This window comes from Eutrigla gurnardus, assembly GCF_963514095.1.
Source record: "Eutrigla gurnardus genome assembly, chromosome: 9".
Lineage (NCBI taxonomy): Eukaryota > Metazoa > Chordata > Actinopteri > Perciformes > Triglidae > Eutrigla > Eutrigla gurnardus.
The window spans coordinates 11,291,617-11,315,572 of NC_139923.1; the positions used below are offsets into that span (position 1 = coordinate 11,291,617).

The 23,956-nt window shown below is 43.6% G+C and overlaps 2 protein-coding genes across 5 annotated transcripts; both read left to right on the forward strand.

Annotated features, from left to right (window-relative positions):
- The first annotated feature begins 1,850 nt into the window (after positions 1-1,850).
- On the forward strand, positions 1,851-11,187 carry LOC311018599 (transcription factor 12-like). Its single transcript, XM_084017632.1, has 13 exons — positions 1,851-2,019; positions 4,255-4,354; positions 4,828-4,970; positions 5,058-5,181; positions 5,272-5,342; positions 5,708-5,804; positions 5,913-5,986; positions 6,741-6,917; positions 7,591-7,693; positions 7,791-7,944; positions 9,122-9,357; positions 9,822-9,997; positions 10,230-11,187. The coding sequence occupies exons 1-12, from the start codon at positions 1,951-1,953 to the stop codon at positions 9,962-9,964; spliced, it is 1,491 nt and encodes a 496-aa protein (XP_083873758.1). The 5' UTR covers positions 1,851-1,950; the 3' UTR covers positions 9,965-9,997; positions 10,230-11,187.
- Positions 11,188-12,449: 1,262 nt separating this feature from the next.
- LOC311018130 (cingulin-like protein 1) lies at positions 12,450-23,924 on the forward strand. Of its 4 annotated transcripts, none has more exons than XM_084016940.1 (19): positions 12,450-12,575; positions 13,898-14,860; positions 14,934-15,028; positions 15,669-15,774; positions 15,869-15,964; positions 16,050-16,198; positions 17,065-17,206; positions 17,315-17,527; positions 17,611-17,817; positions 17,928-18,032; positions 18,191-18,343; positions 18,483-18,653; positions 18,860-19,012; positions 19,920-20,009; positions 21,511-21,594; positions 22,570-22,694; positions 22,956-23,064; positions 23,148-23,311; positions 23,406-23,924. In XM_084016940.1, the coding sequence occupies exons 2-19, from the start codon at positions 13,925-13,927 to the stop codon at positions 23,482-23,484; spliced, it is 3,177 nt and encodes a 1,058-aa protein (XP_083873066.1). In that variant the 5' UTR covers positions 12,450-12,575; positions 13,898-13,924; the 3' UTR covers positions 23,485-23,924. The 4 variants fall into 4 exon arrangements, with proteins under 4 accessions (XP_083873066.1, XP_083873067.1, XP_083873065.1 ...); XM_084016941.1 differs by having other exon boundaries at positions 14,961-15,028; XM_084016942.1 differs by having other exon boundaries at positions 12,451-12,575; positions 15,669-15,732.
- Positions 23,925-23,956: the final 32 nt, after the last annotated feature.

A 23,956-nucleotide genomic window follows, 5' to 3' on the forward strand; every position in this document is an offset into this window, starting at 1 on the left:
TGGGAAAATAAAGATATGCAAATTTGAACTCATTAACATTTGCATTACCTGTTTGAATAATCGCACTCCTGACAAGACTGCAATTAACTAAGATTGATGCAAAGTTCAGGGTTAGGGGACTGTATATATTTAGTCTTGGATCATCTACCCAAGATGTGTGTGTGTGTGTGTGTGTGTGTGTGTGTGTGTGTGTGTGTGTGTGTGTGTGTGTGTGTGTGTGTGTGTGTGTGTGTGTGTGTGTTACTAAGCTTGGTGTGTCAGATAGGAGAACTGATCTGTCAGAGGAGAAGGTCATTCAGTAGCCACTGGTGTTCCTGGATTATTATGACTTATTATTACTATTTTGTTCTTCATGTTTGCCCTAAAACACCTGCATTAAGAACATTCCCTCATTATAACATGGATCTTAACTTAATACAAATAAACTTCCTAGAAGAAGAAGGAAAGGTCTACAAATGATTGTTGTGATGAGGAAGAGACTGACCTGCTAACCTACATATAGCATGGGTAGTAAATAGCCTGGGATTAGACTTTGACTTTGAGGAAGCTGCCAGGACCGTCCAGCTCACTATTTATTTGAAACCGGCAGACAATAGTGAGTTTATTTTCTACTCTTAGATCAGTTTGTTTGCTGTTTCTACCCCTAGTTAATATGCTCTCCTTATAACGGTCCAGCTGCTTGAATGGTTTTCCTGTTATTAAGGTAAGGATACCTTCTGTAACACTATCAGTGTTTAAATACAAACATCCTTATTATAAAAAAAGTCTTAACAAGTTATTAAACACTCACTGGGCATTAAAAGTTATGGGGTCACCGGAGCAGACATTTTGCTCGAGACTTAGAAATCTGTGTTATCGAAGTATTCCACATTAATCTCTTGTAAATGTAAACACTGGAAGGTTCATAAGACAACAAGTTCAACATCAGACTGTGCAGCTGACTGAAAAAGGTCTTGTCGGGACATTGTGGCACGCTGCAGGCCAATCGTGTAGATAACACACCCCTGCTCATTTCGTTTAGGCCTTCCTGATGACTTTCTGGAGAAAGCACCTATAAATCAGAAAGGTGTGGTTTATTTGCACATGTAGGTCACTGGCAACTTTCATCAGCAGGTCAGCAGACAGTGGATTTAACATCACGCAGGAACTCTGAGCGTTATCGTGTTTTACTTCAACAGCATAGACATCCCCTCAGACAGACTGCCGTATAAATAACTTTTAACCCAGCCGCTGGAGGAGCTCAACACGCCACACGTGCCTACAAATTGAAGATTTGGGATCTATTTGCACATGTAGGTCAGACATGGCTGTGTTAGCCTCTGTTTACTGGAAACCTCTACCTGGCTAACCGCAGATAATCTTCACGGCGTCGCCACTGCTCCAAGGGATTTTCTGAGCTTGCTTGAAAATACAATTTTGACACCAACACACAAACACAGGATGTCATGGGAAGTGGGTGACAGATGAACAACACTCACACACACACACACACACACACACACACACACTGGTGTGGTTAAGGTGTTTGCTCATGAGTGGGTGGGGGATTCCCTGTTTATTACAAGTTCGTTTCATCGTTGCCCATTTATAACAGACTCTTGAAATGTCAACACACTAAACACTAAACGCTGCAGCCTGAAAATGTTTATTCTTATAATGTTCTTTAATAATAAAAAGACATAAAAAGAAAAAGAAAAAACACTGCTTCTAATAGCCTATCCTGGACCAGGCATGCGGTACAGTAATAGCATCAACCCTCGGCCACCCCTCTCCGCTGCGTTGAATGGTCGGACCCAACCCTTATTTGCATAAGTTGTCTGCGGGTGACCAGCAGGGGTAGGTTAGGGGAAGGAGTGCATGTGGACTACATACACATGAAGACACGGACAGACGAGCCGCTTGTGGACTGTATCGAGAGACCTGGACTGTTGCTCTGAACCAGACGGAGTTATGTACTGCGCTCATCCTGCCTCCGGCACAGGCAACAACCCACTGATGTACTGCTACAACATGAAACCAGTAAGTACATTATAAATATATAAATATATATATATATATATATATACATATACGTGTGTGTGTGTCTATTTGTAAATGTTCAGAGGGTGACACTGTCGCGGCTGCTCTGCGATGCTTCTTTAATTGTTTCCCCCCCAGATGTTCTGCTTTGTTTGTTGGCTTGGAAAGAATGAAACACACGTTTGCAGCTTTAGTTGTTATTAGTTCTCTAACTGACACGCGACCAGATGTTCATCTAACTTCACATTATCTCATTTTGCATGGGCACCTTTTAGTGAGGCATCTCAGGATTGGTGGGATGTTTCCTAATATGCATACTTGTTGGAATACAAGGTGTGTGTGTGTGTGTGTGTGTGTGTGTGTGTGTGTGTGTGTGTGTGTTTAGGAGACCATGTCTATGTTTTATGCTGAATGTGTCATTGACACTTCCTTTGAAGAGTTGTGCACATTGGTATGAAGCGGCTTCTTGTTTAAACTTCAGTGGGTGCAACTTGCCAGAGTTAACTGAGAGGTTGTAATAATATTATCATGTAAAAAAATCTCTGGTCACTTGTTTGTTTGAACAGCTCTGCAGGGTCACACGAGTAATGTCATTTTGTGATGATTAAAATGTATGATTTACCTATAAATTATACAACTACAATAATGTTAGAGATCCGGTAACACCTCACTCACTCAAGTTTTAACAAACAAACAAACAAAAAATGGAATGAAGGAGCACCGGTGCTTCCGCTTCACTAAGCACCGTGCAGTCGAGCCTGGCAGCAGAAAACATCTTGACATGAAGCAGATTGCTGCTATTTCTATTTGATTTAACTCCGCTATGTCGGAGCAGTGCAGTCTCTCCACCACTGCTGCCATTATCAAAGGCGGCTTTGATCTCTGTGAGACTAACCATATCCAGACATCGTGGATCACAGAGGCAGAAAATTGGTTGCATGTGGCTGGAGTTGGGCCGTGGTGGAGCACAGCATAGGCCCTGAATAGCAAGTTGATATTTCACTAATCTAGCATGGTAATGCTGTGTGCATTTACAATGGGGGGGAAACACTGTAGCCGTTTGTTACATATATTATATATTTTTCTTAAAGTAACTCAGGAAATGCAACAGCTGGCCAAAAAGAGGAGCTGAATACAAAACCATTATTTCAAGCAAACATAAAGGTTTAATAGCATTTATATTCTCGCTAAATTGTAGGGTTTTTTTTATTTGCTGAAAAAAAAAGTCCCATATCATTTGTGATGCAGTGATTGATGGTTCCTAAATCAATGCTATGCTAAAAGAGGATGCCATGGTGACGGGCCCCTCTCCAGCGGGGGCCAGAGAGGGCGTGCTGGGGCGGGGGTGTGACCATTATTAACGGGTCGCCTGCTATGCTGATGGTAAGGAGGACAATTGGCTTTATCCTCCGCCATATGCTGCCCATGGCGGCTCAGACGGGCCCAGTGTCGGCAGGGGCTCCTGTGTTTGGCCGAGCCCACAATCACCATGGGACTCATGCCAGCCAGGGTCACGGCTGCGTGTGTGTGCTTAAGAGCGTGTGTCTTTGTGTGCGCGCGTGTGTGAGTGTGTGTGCGCTTGCACAAGCATACTCAAGAGAGTCTTTAATAGCCTGCTTTACAGAACTTGTCGTCCGGGTAACTGACACCCCATTGATGCTGTGCAGGGAGGTTTATTTTCATTTCCTGGGGCACATCAAAGCAATGGAGGGAGGTGCAGGTGCAGCCCAGACCTCTTGGTGTGTTTGAGTGAGGGAGCATGTGTTGGTGTGTTTTGTGTGCAGCTTCTAGACGTGTGCTTTACATTTACCGCCAAAGGTATCTTAAGTGGAATTCTTAGAACCGTTTGCTCCTTACAATATTTTCCTTTCCTACAGAAGTTGATCTTTAGGGCGAGACTCGGTTCTCTGAGGATGAAGCATGAGAAGGCCTGTAATTCAATTTTATTCGAGAGGGAATTGTATTCCAGTCTTCTGAAGCTAGCCGAACCTGATCATGATTAGGGCAGGGATTTCTCATGGTGAATGGTTCCTAAATCCGGATGAGGAGGTGCATGGATCTGCAGCTTATGGATTATCGCAATAGCTCTAAGTGTGCATCAGCTCTCTGCTTTGTTTTTATAATACTGTCGCTACAGCTCACACTCACAGTATTCACGCCGTGTTCCAGACACAAAAAAATGCCTGTGTACATTATGTTACGCTTCAAAAGTCTTAATCGAGTTCTTCTCTTCAGGTTTACGGGCAGTCTCCCACTAATGACGACATCAACCAGAACTCCTTTTCACATCCGTCCAGCAAGGCCCACAGCAATGTGTTCGCAAGCACCTTCTTCGGTGAGCTCAAACAATCCTAAATGAATGTGATCATTCTAGTAGTAGTTTTTACAGTGACTACACAGTAAAAACACCTTGCTTTGGATCGGTGTTCTCTCAAACCCATTGTCTCTTATGGTACAAATAATACATGGGATTTCATGGATACCAAAACTGCCATCAAGTTGAAGTATTTCATGAAATAAAGTGATTTTAGATTGACATTTTGACCTGATGATGGGGCTCCATAAAGGACAAACTGTAAAATTCCTCCTTAGAGGGACATGAAGGTTTTTACCAAATTTCATTGCAATCCATTGACCAGTCAGTTGGATTCCTCCTCTGGAAACCGTAAAGAGCTTTTCAAAAACGATGAGTCTCAGAGATTAGTTAAATACATTAACACTGTCCAGCCATTGATCGACTGTTAGGGCTTCAGGGCTGCTTGAGATGCTGTTGCAGTGGAGGCTATAACATAATTTTCACTTCTTTAGAGGGGACGAGCAATTCACCAGACATCTGGAACGCTGTAAACGGGTTGAACCAGCAGGGCTATGAAGGTGCACTGGGAGCCACAAGCCACCAAACACAGCCGGGGAGCTACGGCAGCCTGCAGCCGCCGCAGCACAGTCACCTGGTGAGATTCACCTCCGGCACCTCGGATGACAGCGCAGCACCTCTTAACCCCCTGCTGATCATAATGCACGTTTGCTTACTGTTCCAGGACTACTCCCCGCTGTCGGTGATGGCCGCCGACATGAACAGGGGTCTCCCACCGATGTCCACCTTCCACCGCAACAACACAGCGCCACGCACTCCGTCGACCAACACCTCGGAGAATTCAACAGGTGAGGAAACAGAGAATAATAACCACTCCTTTCAGCTCAGGTTCGTGTGTTCTTGTCATATTTTACAATGGGTGTTTTGGTTTTTTTCAGTCTCAGGGAACAAGGGACATGTGTCAGGAGGATCACAGACAGGCGATGCCTTGGGCAAAGCTCTGGCCTCTGTAAGTATGCACCACCTCAATCCTGTTAGGTCAACTCATCTATGCATCGTTATGTTCAAACAGTAAGACCAGAGCTTCAGCGGCATAATGCAAAAGGAAAATGGGGGGTTTGTCCCTGCCCGTAAAAAAGACTAATGCATATTAACGCAGGCCACTCTCGTGCTTCTGGTACTTTTTATTAGCTGCCGACTAGTAAAATGACCAGAATTGATGAGTTTAGCTCAGGTTACGAGTGTGCTCCGAAGGCGGTGGCAGCAGCTGTAAAACCGCACGCAGAAATGACAAGTTGTGCTTTTAAAATGATCCATGCCCTGCTCCTACTCTAACCCGCCTCCTCCCCTCTCTCTCTCTCTGTCTGCTGTCAGATTTATTCCCCCGATCACACCAGCAGCAGCTTCCCCTCCAGCGCGTCCACACCCGTGAGGTCTCCGTCCCCGCTGCAGAGCGCAGCTGAACCTGCAGGTAAACTGGACCCACACGCTCTCCAGAGCGCAACGTTACTTACATTCTACATTTTCTGACCCTTTCGTGGTCTAATTTGGTCGATTTTTAAAACATTTTTATTTCCAGGTACCAGCATGTGGCCCCGCAGTTCGGTTCAGGGACCGGTCTCACCACACTACGAGTCTTCACTGATATCATTGGTAAAGATCTAACTTGATTTCTTATGACTGAAGTTGAAATTCTTATTGTGTCATATAGAGATAATGAAGGGATGGATTATAATTATCATTTTAAATTAAAGCATTGCAGCAAATAAAATTAAGAAGAACATTTTATAAAGTAGAAAGACGAGAATATATTCAATATACAATACCTCGTTGTATATATTTATTGAATATGGATCAGCATTTGTACATATCTGGAAAGATTTGGACAAATATATAAATATCAGTAATAATACTACTACTACCACAACTACTACTACCACTACTATTACTAATAACAATGTACTGCTTCATATGCCAATTAAAAGCTTATGAATAACAGAAAATAGGTTAGCAGCAAATATCCAGAAGAAACTGGCTTAAAGAAACGGCTACAAATGAGGGGGAACTGAAAAAAGCAGCATGAAAAGAAATATACACAAAAACCAAAGTTTAGAAACATCAAGTTTTTACAGGATTTTAGTGCCGAACAGGTCAAGGACACGACAAAGCCCCAGGAAGTCTCAGTCTTAATGCCCAGTTAAGCTGAGTAGCTGCTCGCTGTAGCTTCATGTTTAACACACAGACATCAGGTGATGTCCTCGACCTCTTAGCAAGAATGGGAATTTCAATAGTTCCCAAAATATGGAATTATCATCATTTAGATTAAAACCAACCTTTTTATGCTACTTTGTGACTCTTTAACTTAACGATGATTTGACAACTGTCTTCTGTCTCTTGGCGTTTGCAGTCTCAGGTGGAGGACCGACTGGACAGACTGGATGACGTGATCCACGTCCTGAGGAACCACGCCGTGGGCCCCACTGGCGGTCTGCCCGCTGACATCCAGGGCCTGCTGAACCAGAACCTCCTCAGCCACATGGGATCCCCAAGCGCTCTACCGCTCACCTGCCACGCTTCAGCCATGGTACAACCATTTCTTTGAAGTATTTAAGGGCAGCATGGATGGAAAGCCTGTGTGTACATGTGTGTGTATGTCTGTGTGTGTGCTGGTATTCAGCTTCAGGAATTTTCCACCTGCTATGTCTGCATGTTTTCCTCGTGTAAAAGGTTGTTGTCCTTGAAATAGGAAACTGAGCACAATGGGAGAGCGCGGTGACGCGTGGCCCTTGTGTGGACAGCGTACAGTATGTGCGGACTCTAATTCCAGTGTGGGGGGGACGCCTGCATCGTACAATTCCCATTCCAGCGTGTTTTCAGCAGACCAGGGGATTTTGGCCCAGCTGGAATGGAAGTATATGCAGGGGAAAGGTTTTTTTTTTTAGTCTAATCCTTTGGGGGAGGGGTATTAAATTCTCTCACTTTTTATTTTTTCCAATGATGTGTCCGTTAGAAGTGAATCATCATTCCTGAAGAGAATTACTGGGATGTGTGGGGAGTATATAGGAGTTTTAAAATGAAGGATTAAGATCGTCTCAGATTAAATCTGTAGAGCGAGAGATCTCCCCAGAGCTGCGTCGGAAACCAGGAGGCAGATGTTGTGACTTATTTGTCTGGATCTAAAAGTTGTACAGTATGTGACTCTTTATGCACACATGAATATCGCCCTCATCTCATCCCTTCCTTTGTTTCCCATAAAGGTCGAAGCCGTCAACATGAACAACAACCACTCCGCCTTCCAGAGCCGCACACAAAATGGCCACCCGTACCCAGCCAGACAGAGGGCCGCGCTGCAGAGTGGAGGTAAGAGGCTTCATAGTTCACCTCCATTCCTCTGAACTCTTGAACCCTTTGAGCCACCGGCTCACCGTTTCAATATATATTTTTGTGTGATCTCCAGGAAGTCACGGAGCTCAGAATAATCTGGAGCTGAAGATGGAAAGCAGGGAAAGGGAGGAGATGATGCACACCAGTCAGAGTCACAGCTCCGACAGCCAGAGATCCGATGAGGAGAGCGAACTCAAAACACAAGGAGAACACAGTGGATGTAACAGGTAAACAGGGCCGCTTTGCTGTTTCATAGAAGAAACCCAGCATTCACCCAGTCAGAAACACTAGTTTAAGCTGCTGAGTGTGACCGTTGAAGACTCTTTGTGCTGATATAATTGCGGCATGCATGATTAATAATCTACAATGGGGGGGTAAAAAAGTAACTGTGATGAAAAACAGCATGTAACAGTAAAGTAATACAGCAGATTTCCAAAAAGGCAAGTGTAAGAGCCGTCTTCTTTCACTAATTTAAAACACTATCGGACCCCCTGTGGTGAAGGGCAGCTGTGTCTGGGCGAGCCTATTTAGCTCGGCCTCACATTTCCTCTTCATGTTGCATAAAGTTGCAGTGAATTAAATGAGGGGGAAAAAAAGAGGAGCTGCAGGGACAAAGACGTCAATGATACAACGGTGTATTTTTGTTTTAAACGTCTCCAAAATACAAGCCATGCCAAAAGAAGTCATTTTATAGTCTAGATTGTTTATGTGTAACAATAGTTGACCCATTCATTTTCTGTCGATCAACAAATTGCTTCAGCTCTATTTGTGGCATCAGAGTTGATAATTGTCTAAAAAGGTTTGCGTTTTCAATTAATTAAGGTGGTTTGGGGTTTTAAATGAGCTACTGATGTTAAAACCAGACCGCACATCTTGAAAATCTCACGGATTAATTTGAGTGTATTTCCTGGCGTGTCTCGTTTCAGAGATCACTTCAGGACAAACATCGTTTTATTTAGACCTGAGGGAAATGGATGATGACATATGTGGACAATCCTCCAGCAACTACTTTCTTTCTTTATTTTTACTGGATGTTTTTCTTTTGTTTCGGTCTCTTATTCAAATTGAATGTGACAACAATTTAAAATAAAAACGTATCAGTGGTAATCCAATGAGTAGGCATCTTTTAAAAAAACGTTTTTCAAATGTAAACACTCTAAATTAAATGAATGATTCGCCCGATCACATGAGCCTGTCAGTATATGTAAGCCCTTTTCACAGAACAAATGAGGCTCAGTAACATCAGCTCAGCGGCCAGCAGAGGGCAGAGAGATCCACAGTATAACTCAGCTCTCATGTGTGATCCACTGAAGCTTTAATATCAATTTAAAAACATAAATATTTAAAACAATCAGACAGTAGATGCATCCTTACCAGGGTCTCCTATATCTCATTGATGTCTAGTATCCATGAGGACGGGGACGAGGACCTCAGCCCGGAACAGAAGGCTGAGCGTGAGCGCGACAGGCGGATGGCCAACAACGCCCGTGAACGCCTGCGTGTGCGTGACATCAACGAGGCCTTTAAGGAACTGGGTCACATGTGTCAGCTCCACCTGAAGAGTGAGAAGCCCCAGACCAAGCTGCTGGTGCTGCACCAGGCCGTGTCAGTGATCCTCAGCCTGGAACAACAAGTCAGAGGTCAGTAGAGCTTTTCCTTCTCTGTGGAGTCAAATGGAGATAATAAAGAGAGAGTGACAGCTAGACAGAAACCATTATCATGTAGGAGGTTTGGACTCTAAACATGTTTTTAGCTGCATTATATCCAGACCAAAATATCTAATATATCTACTTACCGTGTGAGGAACAACATTCTGGTGAAAATTATCTGTGGGTTTGTCACTATGAGTGACGTCAGTATACAAATAATCGATGGGAGCAGCTTTAAAACCACTGTGACAGCAGCTTGTCACATTGGTGATGCACTAAGAGGAATAATGTTGAATGTCAGAATAGTCAAAAGGTGGAATTTGTGAATTATTACTATTATTAACAAGCCTGAATCTGCATTCAGGGGATGAAAATGAACAGCATCCAGCTACTACCACACATCCTCTGTATCTTTTATTTAGTCCAACGCTAAATTTGTCTGTCTAATCCTACAGAGAGGAACCTGAACCCGAAGGCGGCGTGTCTGCGGAGGAGAGAAGAAGAGAAGGCGTCTGCAGCCATGACGGATCCACACTCCATGCAGCTGGCTTTCCATCCCAGTGTGACGGACCCAGCGAACCCAATGGGCCACCTCTGAGCATCTGACCACGACATCAAATCCAGCATCAAAGTAATTAACATCAACGTACACACTTACAGTTACATATCTGAGTTTAACTTCACTGTCCTATATCATACATGCGTGTTAGATGTTTATTAGCAAACAGAAAATGTGTTTCTTTTAAGAATATTGTTTTTTAAAAAATGTTAATGCTACCAAACCATATTTGGAAGGATCTCAACATTAATAAGAGTCATATCAAATGTCTAATATTGTCATTATCTGTGTGTTTGATGTCCAGATGCTGAGTGACAAACATCCCAGGAAGCATCCAGCTGTTTCGGAGGTCCAGCGTTTCCTCGCCGTCCGGAGGACGACCTCTCGGTTGAACAATCATCAGTCTAACTTTGTGCCTAAACTTTACTTGTAACAGACAAATGCATTGTAAGCTGCAGATGTTTTGTACATATTTTGTATATTTATTGATTATCTGTCTGTTTTGAATATATCTGAAAGGATGAAACCCAGTCGTGACGAGGTGTCATCTGCAGATTGGATTTTTTTTGGCAGAGCCAGACTTGTTTCTGAGGGACTTTTACAGTGTAACACTATTTACCACGTATACACTCGTGATCTCCACCGAGCTCAGAGGACCGACATTCCCACCTCAGTGTTCTGACAACGGATTTCATTTGTCCTGTGGTGTGTGTGTGTGTGCGTGTGTGTGTGCAGGAGTTTGACCATTCTGTGAATGAACAGATCTCCGAGAATGTTCTTGAATATGTGGGCATCATTTTATGTACTTCATTTTATTATTTTTGTGTGTTTGTTTCCAAATTTGTGTTTTAGCACTGTTAACGGGATCACGCTGGTGGACAGACTCCCTCTTCTTTTTAGTGTCATTATTGCTCTTCAGATGTAGCTCTTTGCATGTTTTTGCGTTTTTAATAGAACATTACATTGTTTTTCTAAGTTATGTAACTTATCTTTTATACAAATATTGTGAATGTCCATTTACTTTTTCACAGGAAAACCATTATTGTGCAGTTTCGCTAGATGTAGCCACATGTCATACTCTGAGCAATACAGTATTACAGAATAATTGATGTCTCGTTTGCTTATCACACTGCTGAACAAATAAGTAATAATCCAAAATAATCTGAAATACTCCTATCATAACATGTACAGTATGTGTACAGTTTGAAGTAGCCTTCAGGCATGTGTTGAAATGATAATGTAGCAATAAATGTCTTTTTTCTTTTCAAATAGTTTGAGTCCGTATGTTTTGATGCAAAATTACAAGTGAATTCAAACGTCTACTTAAGGAAAAGTGCATACATGTTATCTGCAAAATGCTTAAAGGTATCAAAGTACTTGGCTCCTGTTATAATACCAAATTGCCCTTGGGGGACAATAAAAGCTTTAAGTAAGTACTACAGTATTATATTATTAGATGATGTAGGTGAAGCTCACTTTCTATAGTTTAGTAGTTTAATCCTGTGGTTCCCAAACGAGGAGTCAGGCCCCTTCAAAGGGTCACCAGATACATCTGGGGAGGAATAGATAAGATAAGATAATACTCCTTTATTAGTCCCACAGGGAAGTTTACAGGGTTACAGCAGCAAATAGTACATAGTGCAAATAACAAAAGCATTAATAGCAGATGCAAAATGCAATAATAGACTAATACAAAAAAGTGATAAATAAACAGACTGGTCAATGAAGTAAAAAGAGCACAAAGCTTTCAAAGTAATCAAAGTAATGAATTTGAAGTAAGTTCCAAAAGAAACTAAATAGTTAAAAGAGCGGTTATTGATCACAAAACCAGAAAATGACACAATGTAAGGTAAACGCATTAAGCCTGAGCCGTACTACAGCAAAAAACAATTACAAACCTTCTGTTTTACTACATTTTAGAGCAAAATGTTGCATGTTGTACTCCACTACATGTATTTAGTTACATTTATTTACTGGTTTATTTGCAGATACGAAATAAAACCAACAAATAAATGATGTATTATAGGTAACTGAAGATAGCCTTTATTGATCTCTTGGGGAAATTTACAAAACAGCATGCAACATTAAATCCGCATGCATGCATTCATAATTATAATCAATAATATAATAAACACTTTTCTGAAATGGGTCGTTCTGCATAATGAGAACACAACTAACATTTTGAATCCAGGTGTTTTGTTGTTGTTATTTATGCTGTGGTAGTACTTTTACTTATAGTGACTAAAGGAAGGAGGAGTACTTGATAAGTCATATTTCCCAAACAGAGTTCCACAAACATACATATTGTTGTGATCATTACTAGGTTAATTAATATATGCCTTCATAATGAGCAACGGCGTCAGCGATCAAATGGATGTGACAAAGAGCAGACCGTGAACGCCTCTCAGAGCGGGACGCGTCCGGGCGGAGGAAGGGCAGTGAGCGGACAGGGGGGGAGGAGGAGGAGGAGGAGAGGAGGAGGAGGAGGAGAGGAGGAGGACTCTGTTCAACGCTCAGACAGCGGGTAAGTTTCACCACGGATCGATATCTTAATAACGCACATTTCCCTTCAAATTACAACACGATCTCGTTTCTTCGGCGACCTAAAGTGCATCCGCGGTGAGTTCAGGGATCTTAACAGAACCGAAAGGTATTTTACATCCTCTTTCATAATCTGTCAGTAAAAAGCTCCAGGTTTTTTTGTAACAGACTTTTTTTTTGATTGCTGTTCGTTGTTTGTTGCGCAACTTAAAAGGTTGTTTTTTTTCACTAACGGTGGTTTATGTTGACTGTTAAAAGTGTGTATTGAAGTTGTCCAAGTGAAACCGGATGAACGCAGATCCGCAGTACATTGTTCACCGCTGAACGTTATGGGATTCAACACCGAAGCTGGAGTTTAACAGTTTGACAAAGAAAAGAAAATCTAATTAATATATTAGTATGAAGGCTGTAATTAATAGTTATTAATGGTTAATACATAATTTACTATTAAGCTGTTGAGAACATCATTAGGGTTGCCAGGTTGTAGCCTACAAAATCCACAATATGTGTCCTTTTAGTGCTTAAAGGTTTTCTGTTGGGATTCTGAACATGAATATAGCAGCAAACAAATATTTGCTATTTACGGCCATACTGTGTGTGTGTGTGTGTGTGTGTGTGTGTGTGTGTGTGTGTGTGTGTGTGTGTGTGTGTGTGTTTCAGCGTCGCCATGTTGAGAGCCGTCGAGAGGCAATAGAAATGCTCCCAATCTTGTACATAGCACTTCAAACCTGACTGTTGCTGTTGTTGAGTGTAAATAACTTGGTTGTTTCATCGTTGGTAATCATTTTAAGAGCCATTGAATGTAGGAGTTTGAGGATTTACCACAACCTGGCAACCCAACGGTCTTTGTTAATGACTTACAACCAATCTATAAAACAGTCTTACACCAGGTATTACAGAACCCTTATGGTTCCTTATAGAAGGTAGTACTACTGTAAATGAGCTGCTGTGTTATTGATTGAAGGCACCAGGATGATCCTCTTAAGAAGATACCGTTTTGCTGCACAACGCCTCCCGTGTTCTTGGGTTTTTTTCCGCCCACACAGTAACACGTTTGTTGACAAACGTTTCCCTCGAGTGTCATACGGTGAGGTGGGTGACGACACCGCGGAGACCCCGGCCAGTTGTGCTCGTCATGCAGTTGTACAATAGTACGCTGTCATGAGCACAGACAAGGAGCTGTTTTCATTGCGCAGCAATATCAGGCTCTTGTCCGTGTCATTTTATCCCGTCTTTATGTCAGCTGAGTGCAGCTGGGCGAGGAGCTCCGTGGATGTCTGTCATCGGGTCCCAGTGTGGCTCTGACCCTGCTCCAGTGTTTTGTAAACACCAGCTTGATTAACCTGATGCATCAGTCTCAAATTCCTATGCAGGGTCAGTCTCCTTCTGCGTCATTTGTTAACTTGCCGGGTTTGTTTTTTTCCCCATCAGTTCATCTGTTAATTCAGCAGAGTCACGATGGAGTCTCACAGGCTGAGCGGCTCTCCGGATGTCCGGGTACAGAGGAGCTACATGCAGCAGCACGGCCCCAGAGGCGGCCAGGACAACGCGTTTGGCGTCAGGGTGCAGATCCACGGGGTTAAAGGTCAACCCTACGTGGTTCTGAATAGTTCTGGCCAGGAGATCCACAGGGATGTCTCAGTCATCACTCACCAGGCGGGGTACAATCCTGGCATGGTGAGGAGGTCTGTGGAGGAGAGACACCCTCCCTCTGAGTCACAGAGGACGGCAGCCTCCTCTGCGTTGCATTATCAGAAACACCCGGAGATTCTGAGACCTTACGACCCTGAAGGTAACAACCTGAACTTAGTACTTCCTTCAACAGCTTCAGTCGACCGATCTGGGACTGCCAATGTGAACAAACCCAGGATCCCTCTGCCTGCTGAGGGTCCAGTGGGAGACCAGGGCGAGGTGGCCCAGAACAAGACAGCTTCCTCCGAAAGACATGTCCCTGCAAGGTCCCCAAACTCAGTGGACGCAGACTCCTTCATATCTGTTGGGAAGCTAATAAGCCAGTTCAACAGCAGCCAGCGGAGGGGAAGGGGAGGACCAAGGAACAGGTTGAACCCGGAGCAGTGTCGAAGGTCACGCAGCGTGGACAGCGCTCGAACCTCAGACTCCTCGTCCTCGTCGTCTTCCTCCAGCAGGGCGTCGTCTCTGAAGGCCGCCAGGGGCGAGAACCCCGGTGGGATATATCCTCCGGGGTCAGCCAGGGCTCGACTCCTCGGTGGGGAAAGCTCTTTGGCAAGGGAGGAGAACAAGACCAGCACGCTGCTTAAAGGACAAAATGGAAAAGAGACAACGTCTCCACATGCTGCCAAACTACTTTATAGAGCAGAGAACGCCTCCCTCTCCAGGTCATTTAGCGACCAGACTGATGAAAGAGACACACAGGTAAAGAGACGTGCGCCAGGGCACCGTTGTCATTTGAAAGGGTATATTTATGTGCTGTATATCTCCTAACCAGGTCACTCCTGATCTTCTGAAAGGACAGCAAGAACTCTCAGTGGACCCACCTGAAGACACAGCAAAACAAATACTCTTCACTTACCTCAAGGATGGGTAAGTTTTATTTAAAGGCAAGAGTTGAAGGAAATTATTATTGCACCTTTTAAATTCAGAGATAATTCAAGGTGGTTTTAAACAAGGCAAAGCCGTGCATTCAGTGCAATATATACAAAAAGCAACATAAAATCAGTTAAAGTAAGACTAAAGGTCCACATACGAACACATCTAAAGCTCACTAGCATTTCATTTTCTTTGTTAAATTCATACAAAAAAAACCCAATATTAATAATAAGTTGTGGTTCTACAAGAGCTCAGCCTCATACATTAGTTTCCTGGTTTTCTTTCACACCCTATTTTTTATTTTTATCTCACAGCCACCTTTTTGTGATTAGCTCGTGGTTGTGATCATGTAGAGCAGTCAGATAAAGGGGGTCTGCTCCAGCTGTGTGTGCTCATGCAGTCAGGAATGCCGAGCTTGTACTTGTTTCCACTGATAAAATAACTTCTTCACATGGTATTTGTTTTACGATCCATCAGTAGAGCTGTTATTTTAAAAAGCGCCAGGATGCGTGAAAACAGTTACACCTTTTCCTTTCAAACCACAGAGGCCCAGCACTGCCATGTCTTTGTTTAGCAGAATACATTTAATTGTGTAATTACAGCCCGTTTGTGAAATATCTTTCTTGTTTTTCAGGACGTCTGACGATGACTCCACCACTCAGAAGAAAGTCACCCTGCTGCTCGAAAAAGTCAACAAGGTCAAGTGGAAGACTGCTGAAAATGTGGAGGAGGAGGAGAAAGTGTGTTTTTGGAGGAGATATCTGCCAGTGTTGCTGTTTCGCTGATTTGTGTGAAACTAATAATGTTGAGCATCTGCTTTTTCACATAATTCAGGAATATGCAGCCGAGGTGGAGCTTTTGCAAGATAAACAGGCAACACTGGAAAAGGAAGTGTCTGACTTAATGCAAAAGCTGGAAACGGAGATGAAGGTGTAGTGCAGTCTCATCCTGCTGATTCACCTCTAAAACACTCACTTCCTGTTCCTGTGACTCACGTTGTTGTTATATTGTGCAGAATGAAAAGACCCTAGCCAAGGCTTGTGAAAAGGCTAGGACAGAAAAGAAGAAACTTCAGGAAGAGCTTGCCAAAAGTCAGGAGGAGCTTTGTAAACTCAGCGACCGACTGGCTGAGATAGAGACCGAACTGCAGTCCACCAAACAGGAGTAAGGATCTGACCTCTGGGTCATTCAACAAACAATGAGAACTGTGCTATGTAAAAACATGCAAATCTTATCAGCCAAATGAGGGCTTTCATAATCAAAGTCGTATTATTTTAGTCCCCCCTGGAAACATCTAGCCTACTATTGGATAGGTATGTCTTGGCTTCTCCAGTGCTGAAAAACTGAGCTAAAGCAGAAGGGCCAAAAACCGCACCTCCTCAAATGGCCACTTGGGGCTAACTCCAAAAGTAAGGCAATCCACCTAGACCTCGTAGACCCCATGTCAGTGTTCATGACAACTGTAGGGGGTGAATTTTTATATAACTCACCTGTTTGAGTTATATAAAAGCTTAAAGTGAGCCATAATTCAGGGCATGGCCACTTTACCAGGTTGCTAGCCATCTGCTCTACTATTTTTGGAGTTGGGCTGTGTCGTCACTGCCAGGATGGCGATGACTGGAGTCACACAGTTTGAGCTTCACAAGTGCGCTTCAGAATCCCATGAGTGATGTCACAGAGACTACATCCATCTTTTATACAGTCTATGAAATAAACATATCCCCCAAATAATTCTAGCGTTGCAAAGTGCAGATCTAAATAAAATACATCAATGCTGTGTTCTACATCCTTTAACTAAGCTTCTGCTAATACTCTTAAAGTCATTCAAGTGAACTGATGTATGATCTGACGAAGCTCTCATTTGAAAGCAGGGTCAAATACCATTTGGATTAAGTGTGCAGATCTCCTTTTTAAACTATCTAGTTCTACCATGCACCTTTCTAAAACTTTGAAGCATGGGAAGCAGGCTTCTTTTCTAACTTAAATATACCTGTCATGTTTCTGTCTCCTGTGTGGATTCGTGTTGTCAGGCTGACACAGATGAAGGTAGAGAGAGAGAGATCTAAGACGGAGATGAAAGACCTCCAGCAGCAGCTCTCGGAGATGCACGATGAGCTGGACCAAGCCAAGAAGGCCGAGGCGATGCATTCAGAGAACGAAGTCCTTCTGGAGGTAAAAGAGATCACATGAACAGGTTGCACTTCACAAATCAACAGCAGCCTGAAGGCTCCCTCGCTGGAGTCGAGGTTATGACGTAGTATTTTCCTGGCTGTCCGTCAGGATATGGCGCTGCTGCGTGTGGACTTCCAGGAGATGCTACGGGTGAAGGAGGAGCAGGAGGATGTGCTGCATCGCAGGGAGAGGGAGCTCAGTGCCCTGAAGGGGGCGCTCAAAGAGGAGGTGGAGACTCACGATTCATACATGGCCGCTCTGAAGGATGAATATGAAAATGAGCTTGAAAAGCTGCTCAAGGATTTGGAGCTGGCCAAAGAGGTAACATGGTTCTCTACCATTTTTATTTGTTTCCCGAAGCTAAAACGTGGTTTCATCGTTTATTATCCCTTCCCGTGTCACAGTGCAGCAGTCTGCTGGGTCAAGAGAAGTCCGAGGCAGAGGAGGAGAGGGGTGTAGCTAAGGTGCAGTTGAAGGAGCTGATCCAGGACAGAGATCAGCTGAGAGAAAATGTGCAGGAGCTGAACAACAAGGTGGATCGTCTGAATCAGGCGATCCAGGAGTCTAAAAGCACAGAGAGACTGCTGGAGCAGAGAGCCAAGCAGCTGGAGGTTGGACGCCTGATTTACTCGATATCAGAGTGTTTCTAGAGGCTTTTTTTTAATCAACATTGATCTAACTGATCCAATCCATTCTGCCATGTTCTGTTTTCCTTCCCCAGAGGGAAAAGCAGCAGGTTGAGGTAGTACTCAAGGATGTGAGGAGGAATGAGGAGGAGATGTGTCAGTCCAACAAGTCGCTGCTCACTCGCTTGGAGGACGTGCAGGTAAAGCAAGGTTGCGGTTAGCTTTAGAGAAGCAGCTTGGTGGTGTTTCAGTAGTCTAAGATGCGTATCACGTAGCTGCAACGTACTTTGTTGCATGCCCCTCCTTCTCGCCATCCACGGAAGCTCAGTCATCCCGTTTTGTTTTTGCTTTCCCCCAGGGTAAGCTGACCAAGCTGAATCATGAACACAGGGACCTGAAAGAGAAGCTTAAGGAGGAGAGGAAACAAGTGGAGGAGATGTGGAGGACAAAAACTGAGCTGGAGGATGAGAGGAGGTTGCAGGACAGGGCTGTGGAGCTACTGCAGAGGAAGGTGAGAGGTGGACCTGGACCATTTATTGGGCTCCATGGCAACCTGACGTGAAAATCAGTTATCTTAACCCTGAAGCTCCATGAGATCAGCAGAAAAGAGGCCCACTTATCTCACCGTAGAAGCACTTTGTTTACCTCAGATGAACAGCATTATGGAGGAGTGCGAGGCGTCGACAGATATACTACAGAACCAGGTCGATGAAGCCAGAGAGAAGAATCAGAGGGAGTTGGACGAGCTGCGGAGACAGCTGCAGGAAAAGGGAGCAGAGCTGGAGAAATCCCGACAGGCTGCCAAGGAACTTCAGGAAGAGGTGTGGTAGTCATTGTCTCTCTGATTCATCAACATGTGGCTGGACTGTGTAGTGTGAAAATTAAACAGAAACAAAAGTCGTCTCAGATGTTGTTATTCGGTTTGAATGATTCTGCATTTGTGTTTTAACGTCTGACCAGGGCCTCAAGCAGATGTGTTAGCTTATCTCACAGTGCGTGTTTTCTCTGCGGTCTGTTATGAGTTCAGCTGCTTCCTCTGGAGGAGGATCTGCGGCGGTGCGGCAGGGAGCAGCAAGAGGCCCAGCTGAGGGGCCAGCAGCTGGAGCAGAGGGTGGAGGAGCTGGAGGAGAGGAACACAGCCATGGTGGGGGAGCGAGAGCGGCATGTCAAACTCATGGAGGTAAATGTCTCAGCAACCTCAGATAAGGAACCTTGTGAAATGACCTTTTGACCTGAAATACACAGTTAACGAGACTCAATTGTGATGCCATCACACAATCTGTCCAAATACAGACAAACAAAAATATATAGTAAACACCTGGTTAATCGGTCTGTTGTTCCTGCTACAGTACGTGTACACACACACACACACACACACACACACACACACACACACACACACACACACACACACACACACACACACACACACACGCTCACAAGGCAAAAACAATACCAGCGTTGTTGACGCATCTGGTAATTCCCACACATTTTGTTGGAAATATTGGACCAAACTTTGACCACTAAAGGTCTTCCTCAGGTCTGACAGATTATCGTTACTCATCGTCTGCAAAGGATTTATGGTGAGCTTTCAATTAGAAACAAACTCACTCCTATTATAGAGCTCTCTGTCCAACATGCGTCAGTGTATCAGGTTTTGAATCTATTCAGGTGCCAGTATTTTTACTGGGAACCATAAGGGTGCTCAGAAGTGTCGTAGCAACACCTCACAGCTCAGCACTGTGTGTCTTACTGATGACAAAACATCCCACGGTGACACCGGAGTGATGACTGTTGACACTGCGTATCTACTGAGGAAGCTCATGTTTACTGTACAAAGTGATCGGACCTGTCTGGGTGTTCTCAGGAACCTTCTTACATGCTTCCCTCTTTTCCCGTCACGCACTCATGCGTTCAGCACTGAACTTAAATCCAAACTTATTTTCTTTGTCTTACTGAATTTATTTCCACAGCTTTCTTCATACATTACTACCCAATACGCCCAGGCTCAAGAGATAGATCCCTCACGTCCTCTGTACTGTACAGCGTACTGCAGTGTATTAACTACATCGTTTTTCTGCTCTCAGGGACGAATCAGCCAACTAGAAGAGGATCTTAATGATGAGCGTTGCAGTGGTGACCACCTGATGGAACGAATAGACAAAACCAAAGAGCAGGCAAGTTCACCCCCTCACTCTCAATTTGCATTTGCTGGCATTCAGTTTGAACAGCCAGGCCTGCATCTCGGGTAAATCAGAAACAGATTTAGGGCCGAGTCCTCCAGATTTCCCCTCACTTTGTTTTGTTTCTCAACGCTCGCTCTGTAACGACCCTGAAACACGACTGAACGCACCGACTTCATATACGTTTCTTCATCGCTGACGTCATCAGAGCCTCACGTCCTCAGTGGGCCTGTAAAGTAGGCCACCATTCATGGGAACAAAGTAGTGCAGACTAATTGACACAAAACACAGGGCAAAGACAAAAAAACCCCAGCAAACTATTGTGTGCAGTTATTCACACTCCCTTCATTGGGCCTCTGGATGTTATTAGAGGAGAGCCTTTAGAAGTGATGCCGCTGCTCAAACCAGACGGCATTTTTAAGTTGAAAACGTTTCATCTCACGTGAGAGTGCTTGTGATCAGGGTCTGACCTTTTTAATAAGGAACAGCTGTCAACGTGGAAGGCAGCATATATATATATATATATATATTTATATATATAGTTCAGCCCAAATAAACAAAGTTCTAATACACATTTGTGTGGATATTTATGAAACATTGTATTGAACCTCTGAGTTTTAAACACATATTGTAATGAAGCCACGTGAGAAGGTTAGGGTAGATAGGGTCGAGTATAAATGTCTCTTTGGTTGATCCGCTAACAGCTCAGACATTTGAAACATGAAAAGAAACTCCAAATAGACTTTCATGTAAGAGGTCTGTCTCACTGCTGGGAATAGCAGAGCTGAGGAGGCAGCACGGAGAGCTTCAATTAATTACCTTATGAATAAAACAAAAAAACACTTACAGATTGTGTCCAAAAACAGGCAGGTAACAGAAGTTAATCCAACACTCGCAGCATGCGTGGAAGCTAGAAAGAAGCGACCCGACATCTGAAACAGAGAAACCACACTGACTAATACACATGGGACTAATTAACTAATGAAAACACAGGTGAGGTAGAAAACAGGCAGGAAAAGACAAAGGAAGACAGGAAGTCAAATAAAACATGACTATCAAAAAAAAGAAAAAAAATAGTATATATAAATAGACAAATAGGCTTGGAAACACAGGTTTAATCTTTAAAGGGACAGTTCACCCGAAAATCCAAAATACATATTTTCGTTGCCTGTAATGCGATTTATAGTTATAGATTGTTTTGATGTGAGTTGCATTAAAAAAAAATCACCTTTACAAAAATCATGTATCCACAGACATTGTTGTGAGTTTCTACATGCATTTGCTTGATGTGAAATCTTTTCAGTAACGATGTCAGATAAATGTAGAAGTACTATAGTAGTAGAGTAGAATGTCTGGACTTTTGACACCTCTGATGAAAACACTAAAGGAACGTGCAGCTATCTCAAAATTGCACTCCAATACAGTATTTGAGTAAATGTAACTTTCCACCACTGCTTGCTGCTGAAAAATGTTTCCCTCGTCTCGGGTGTGACAGATGGATCAGATGAGGAGCGAGCTGATGCAGGAGAAAGCAGTGAGACAGGACCTGGAGTGTGACAAGACAAGCTTGGAGAGACAGGTACTGACCTCTGACCCCATACAAACACCTGGACAACAAACCAGAGAAAGAAAATGCTCAGTCCACTAACTGACAACAGAAATCCCCTTGATTAGATGCCATATTTAAATATCGGTCATTGTACCTCTCCCCCTGGCTGCTCCCACTAGGGGTCGCCACAGAGGATCATCTCCATCTAGCCGGTCTTGATTTTACCCTTAATACTATTTGCTGATCTTTATTTTTTATTTTATGCAAATTGGCCTTGTTGCCCATCCTCAAATGTATGCCATCCCAAGTGACAAGTAATAACTCAAACAGATAAAGGACTGAATATTAAGACTCAAACACACAAACTTGTTCTAAACTGAGTCTTCGATACGCAGTCAAGCAGTCCAAAAAATGGGCAAAGGTTTCCAAAAACACTAGACAAGATCTAAAAGTGACGATTGGTCCAAATAAAGCAATTTACAACTGGCTCACTGAAACAGGTAAGACGAGCCGTTTCAGACACGTGGGAGCACAGTCTAAATACACAGTGCAAGGAGGCGGATGCTGGGGGCCACAGCAGGGCTAATGAGAGACAGGTGGAAACCACCAGGGCAGGAAGGGAAGTATCTGAAACAAGAGACAAAGGTGAGTTTACCAAAATAAAACAGGAAATATGAGAAACATCGCCTTAGAGGAGCGCGGGACATGACATCTGGCATCAGATGTGCAGGACATCAAACAGCACAGATAATCCAGCATTATTACTCTCTGCTGGCATCTCAATGTTTGTGTAAAAACCCCTTAAAGGAGCCCGGTGGGGGTTTACTGCAAACAAACAGAGTCTCTGTTCATATTGAGGGTTTCCTACCAAAAAAGCACTGTGTGCATCCTTGAACTCCAGCAAACACATTGAAATTATCTCCTTCCTCTTAAAAAAATAGCAACACTAGTGGTCAAAAATGTTGCCTAATTTATGGCATTCTTCCGTGTAATTTCCTCTGTCAGAATAAAGACCTGAAGAGCCGAGTATCTCACCTGGAAGGATCACAGAGGACCAGCCAGGATTCACTTGTCTCCAAACTAAACAGCCGCATCCAGGAACTTGAGGAAAGGTTACAAGGAGAAGAGAGGTGATCCCCCGCACATTACATAATGACCTTTATAGCTCTTAGCAAAAAAATGTTTTGTATTAAACAGAGCAGGACAACACTCTGGGTAATGGTTTCAGCAGATACTTGATGGTAGGATGGAAGCGGGCAGTCAACCCACTCATATCACTTTCCCCGTGGTTGTAAGAGTGAGAGTATCTCTGGTCCGAAACACACCGGGAAGGTGTTGAGTTACAGGAAGCTGCTGCTGTGATGTGATCCCTTCGTGCTCTTTGCTCTTAGAGACAACAACAGCCTGCAACAATCCAACCGCAAACTGGAGCGAAAGGTGAAGGAGATGAAGATGCAGACGGACGAGGAAAACGTCAACCTGCTTAGCCAGAGAGACCAGGTAGACGCGTCTTTCACAGCAAAGAAGAGGCACAGTTGTCGAGTTAGTCTTGACTCGGTATCTCCCTTTTGTGCGTTCTGCAGCTGACGCAGAGGCTGAAGATGGCGAAGAGGCAGATGGATGAGGCGGAGGAGGAGATCGAGCGTCTGGAACACTCCAAGAAGAAGGTGCAGAGAGAACTGGATGAGCAGATCGAGGCCAACGAGCAGCTTCATGGCCAACTGAGCTCGCTGCGGAACGAGATGAGGTGACCGCTCACCTTCTGCCCATCGGTTTTCTGTGTCTCATATACACCGTTACATTAAAACAAGTCGTCATTTAATAATTTTTTGCATTAACAGGCGTAAGAGGAAATCGCCACCCCTCCTTAAGGTCGTGGAGGACCACATGAACGACGTGGATGACCTCGGATCTGACTGACGTGGGATGAAAACAAAAGGCTGTTCAACAGTCATTTCTGGACTTTATTAAGGAATGTTGGACTCACTGTGAAGAATGCTTGATATCATAATTCAACATAATTCCATTAACAAACTCGGATGTGATTTCATGATGTCTGCCATAAAGTGGCACCTAGCCAAGGCTGACCTCTTGTGGCAACTTGTATAACAACAACACCTGAAAAACTGATGTTACAATGCAGCAGACAAACTGGTGGATTTACCTGTACTCATATTCATTAATGTGTCCCCTAAGTTATTCCTTTTTCTGCCGTGGGTTTATTTACAAACTGCATATATCAAACTAATGAATCCATTCATTAAAATAAGCTTGTAAACCTCCAGAAACTTAAAAAAAGAAATAAATCCGGCTGTGTGTTCGTCCTCTGACGACACACACAAATAAAGAAAAGATCTGAAGTTGTGTTTGATGGAAATACAATATGAAACAC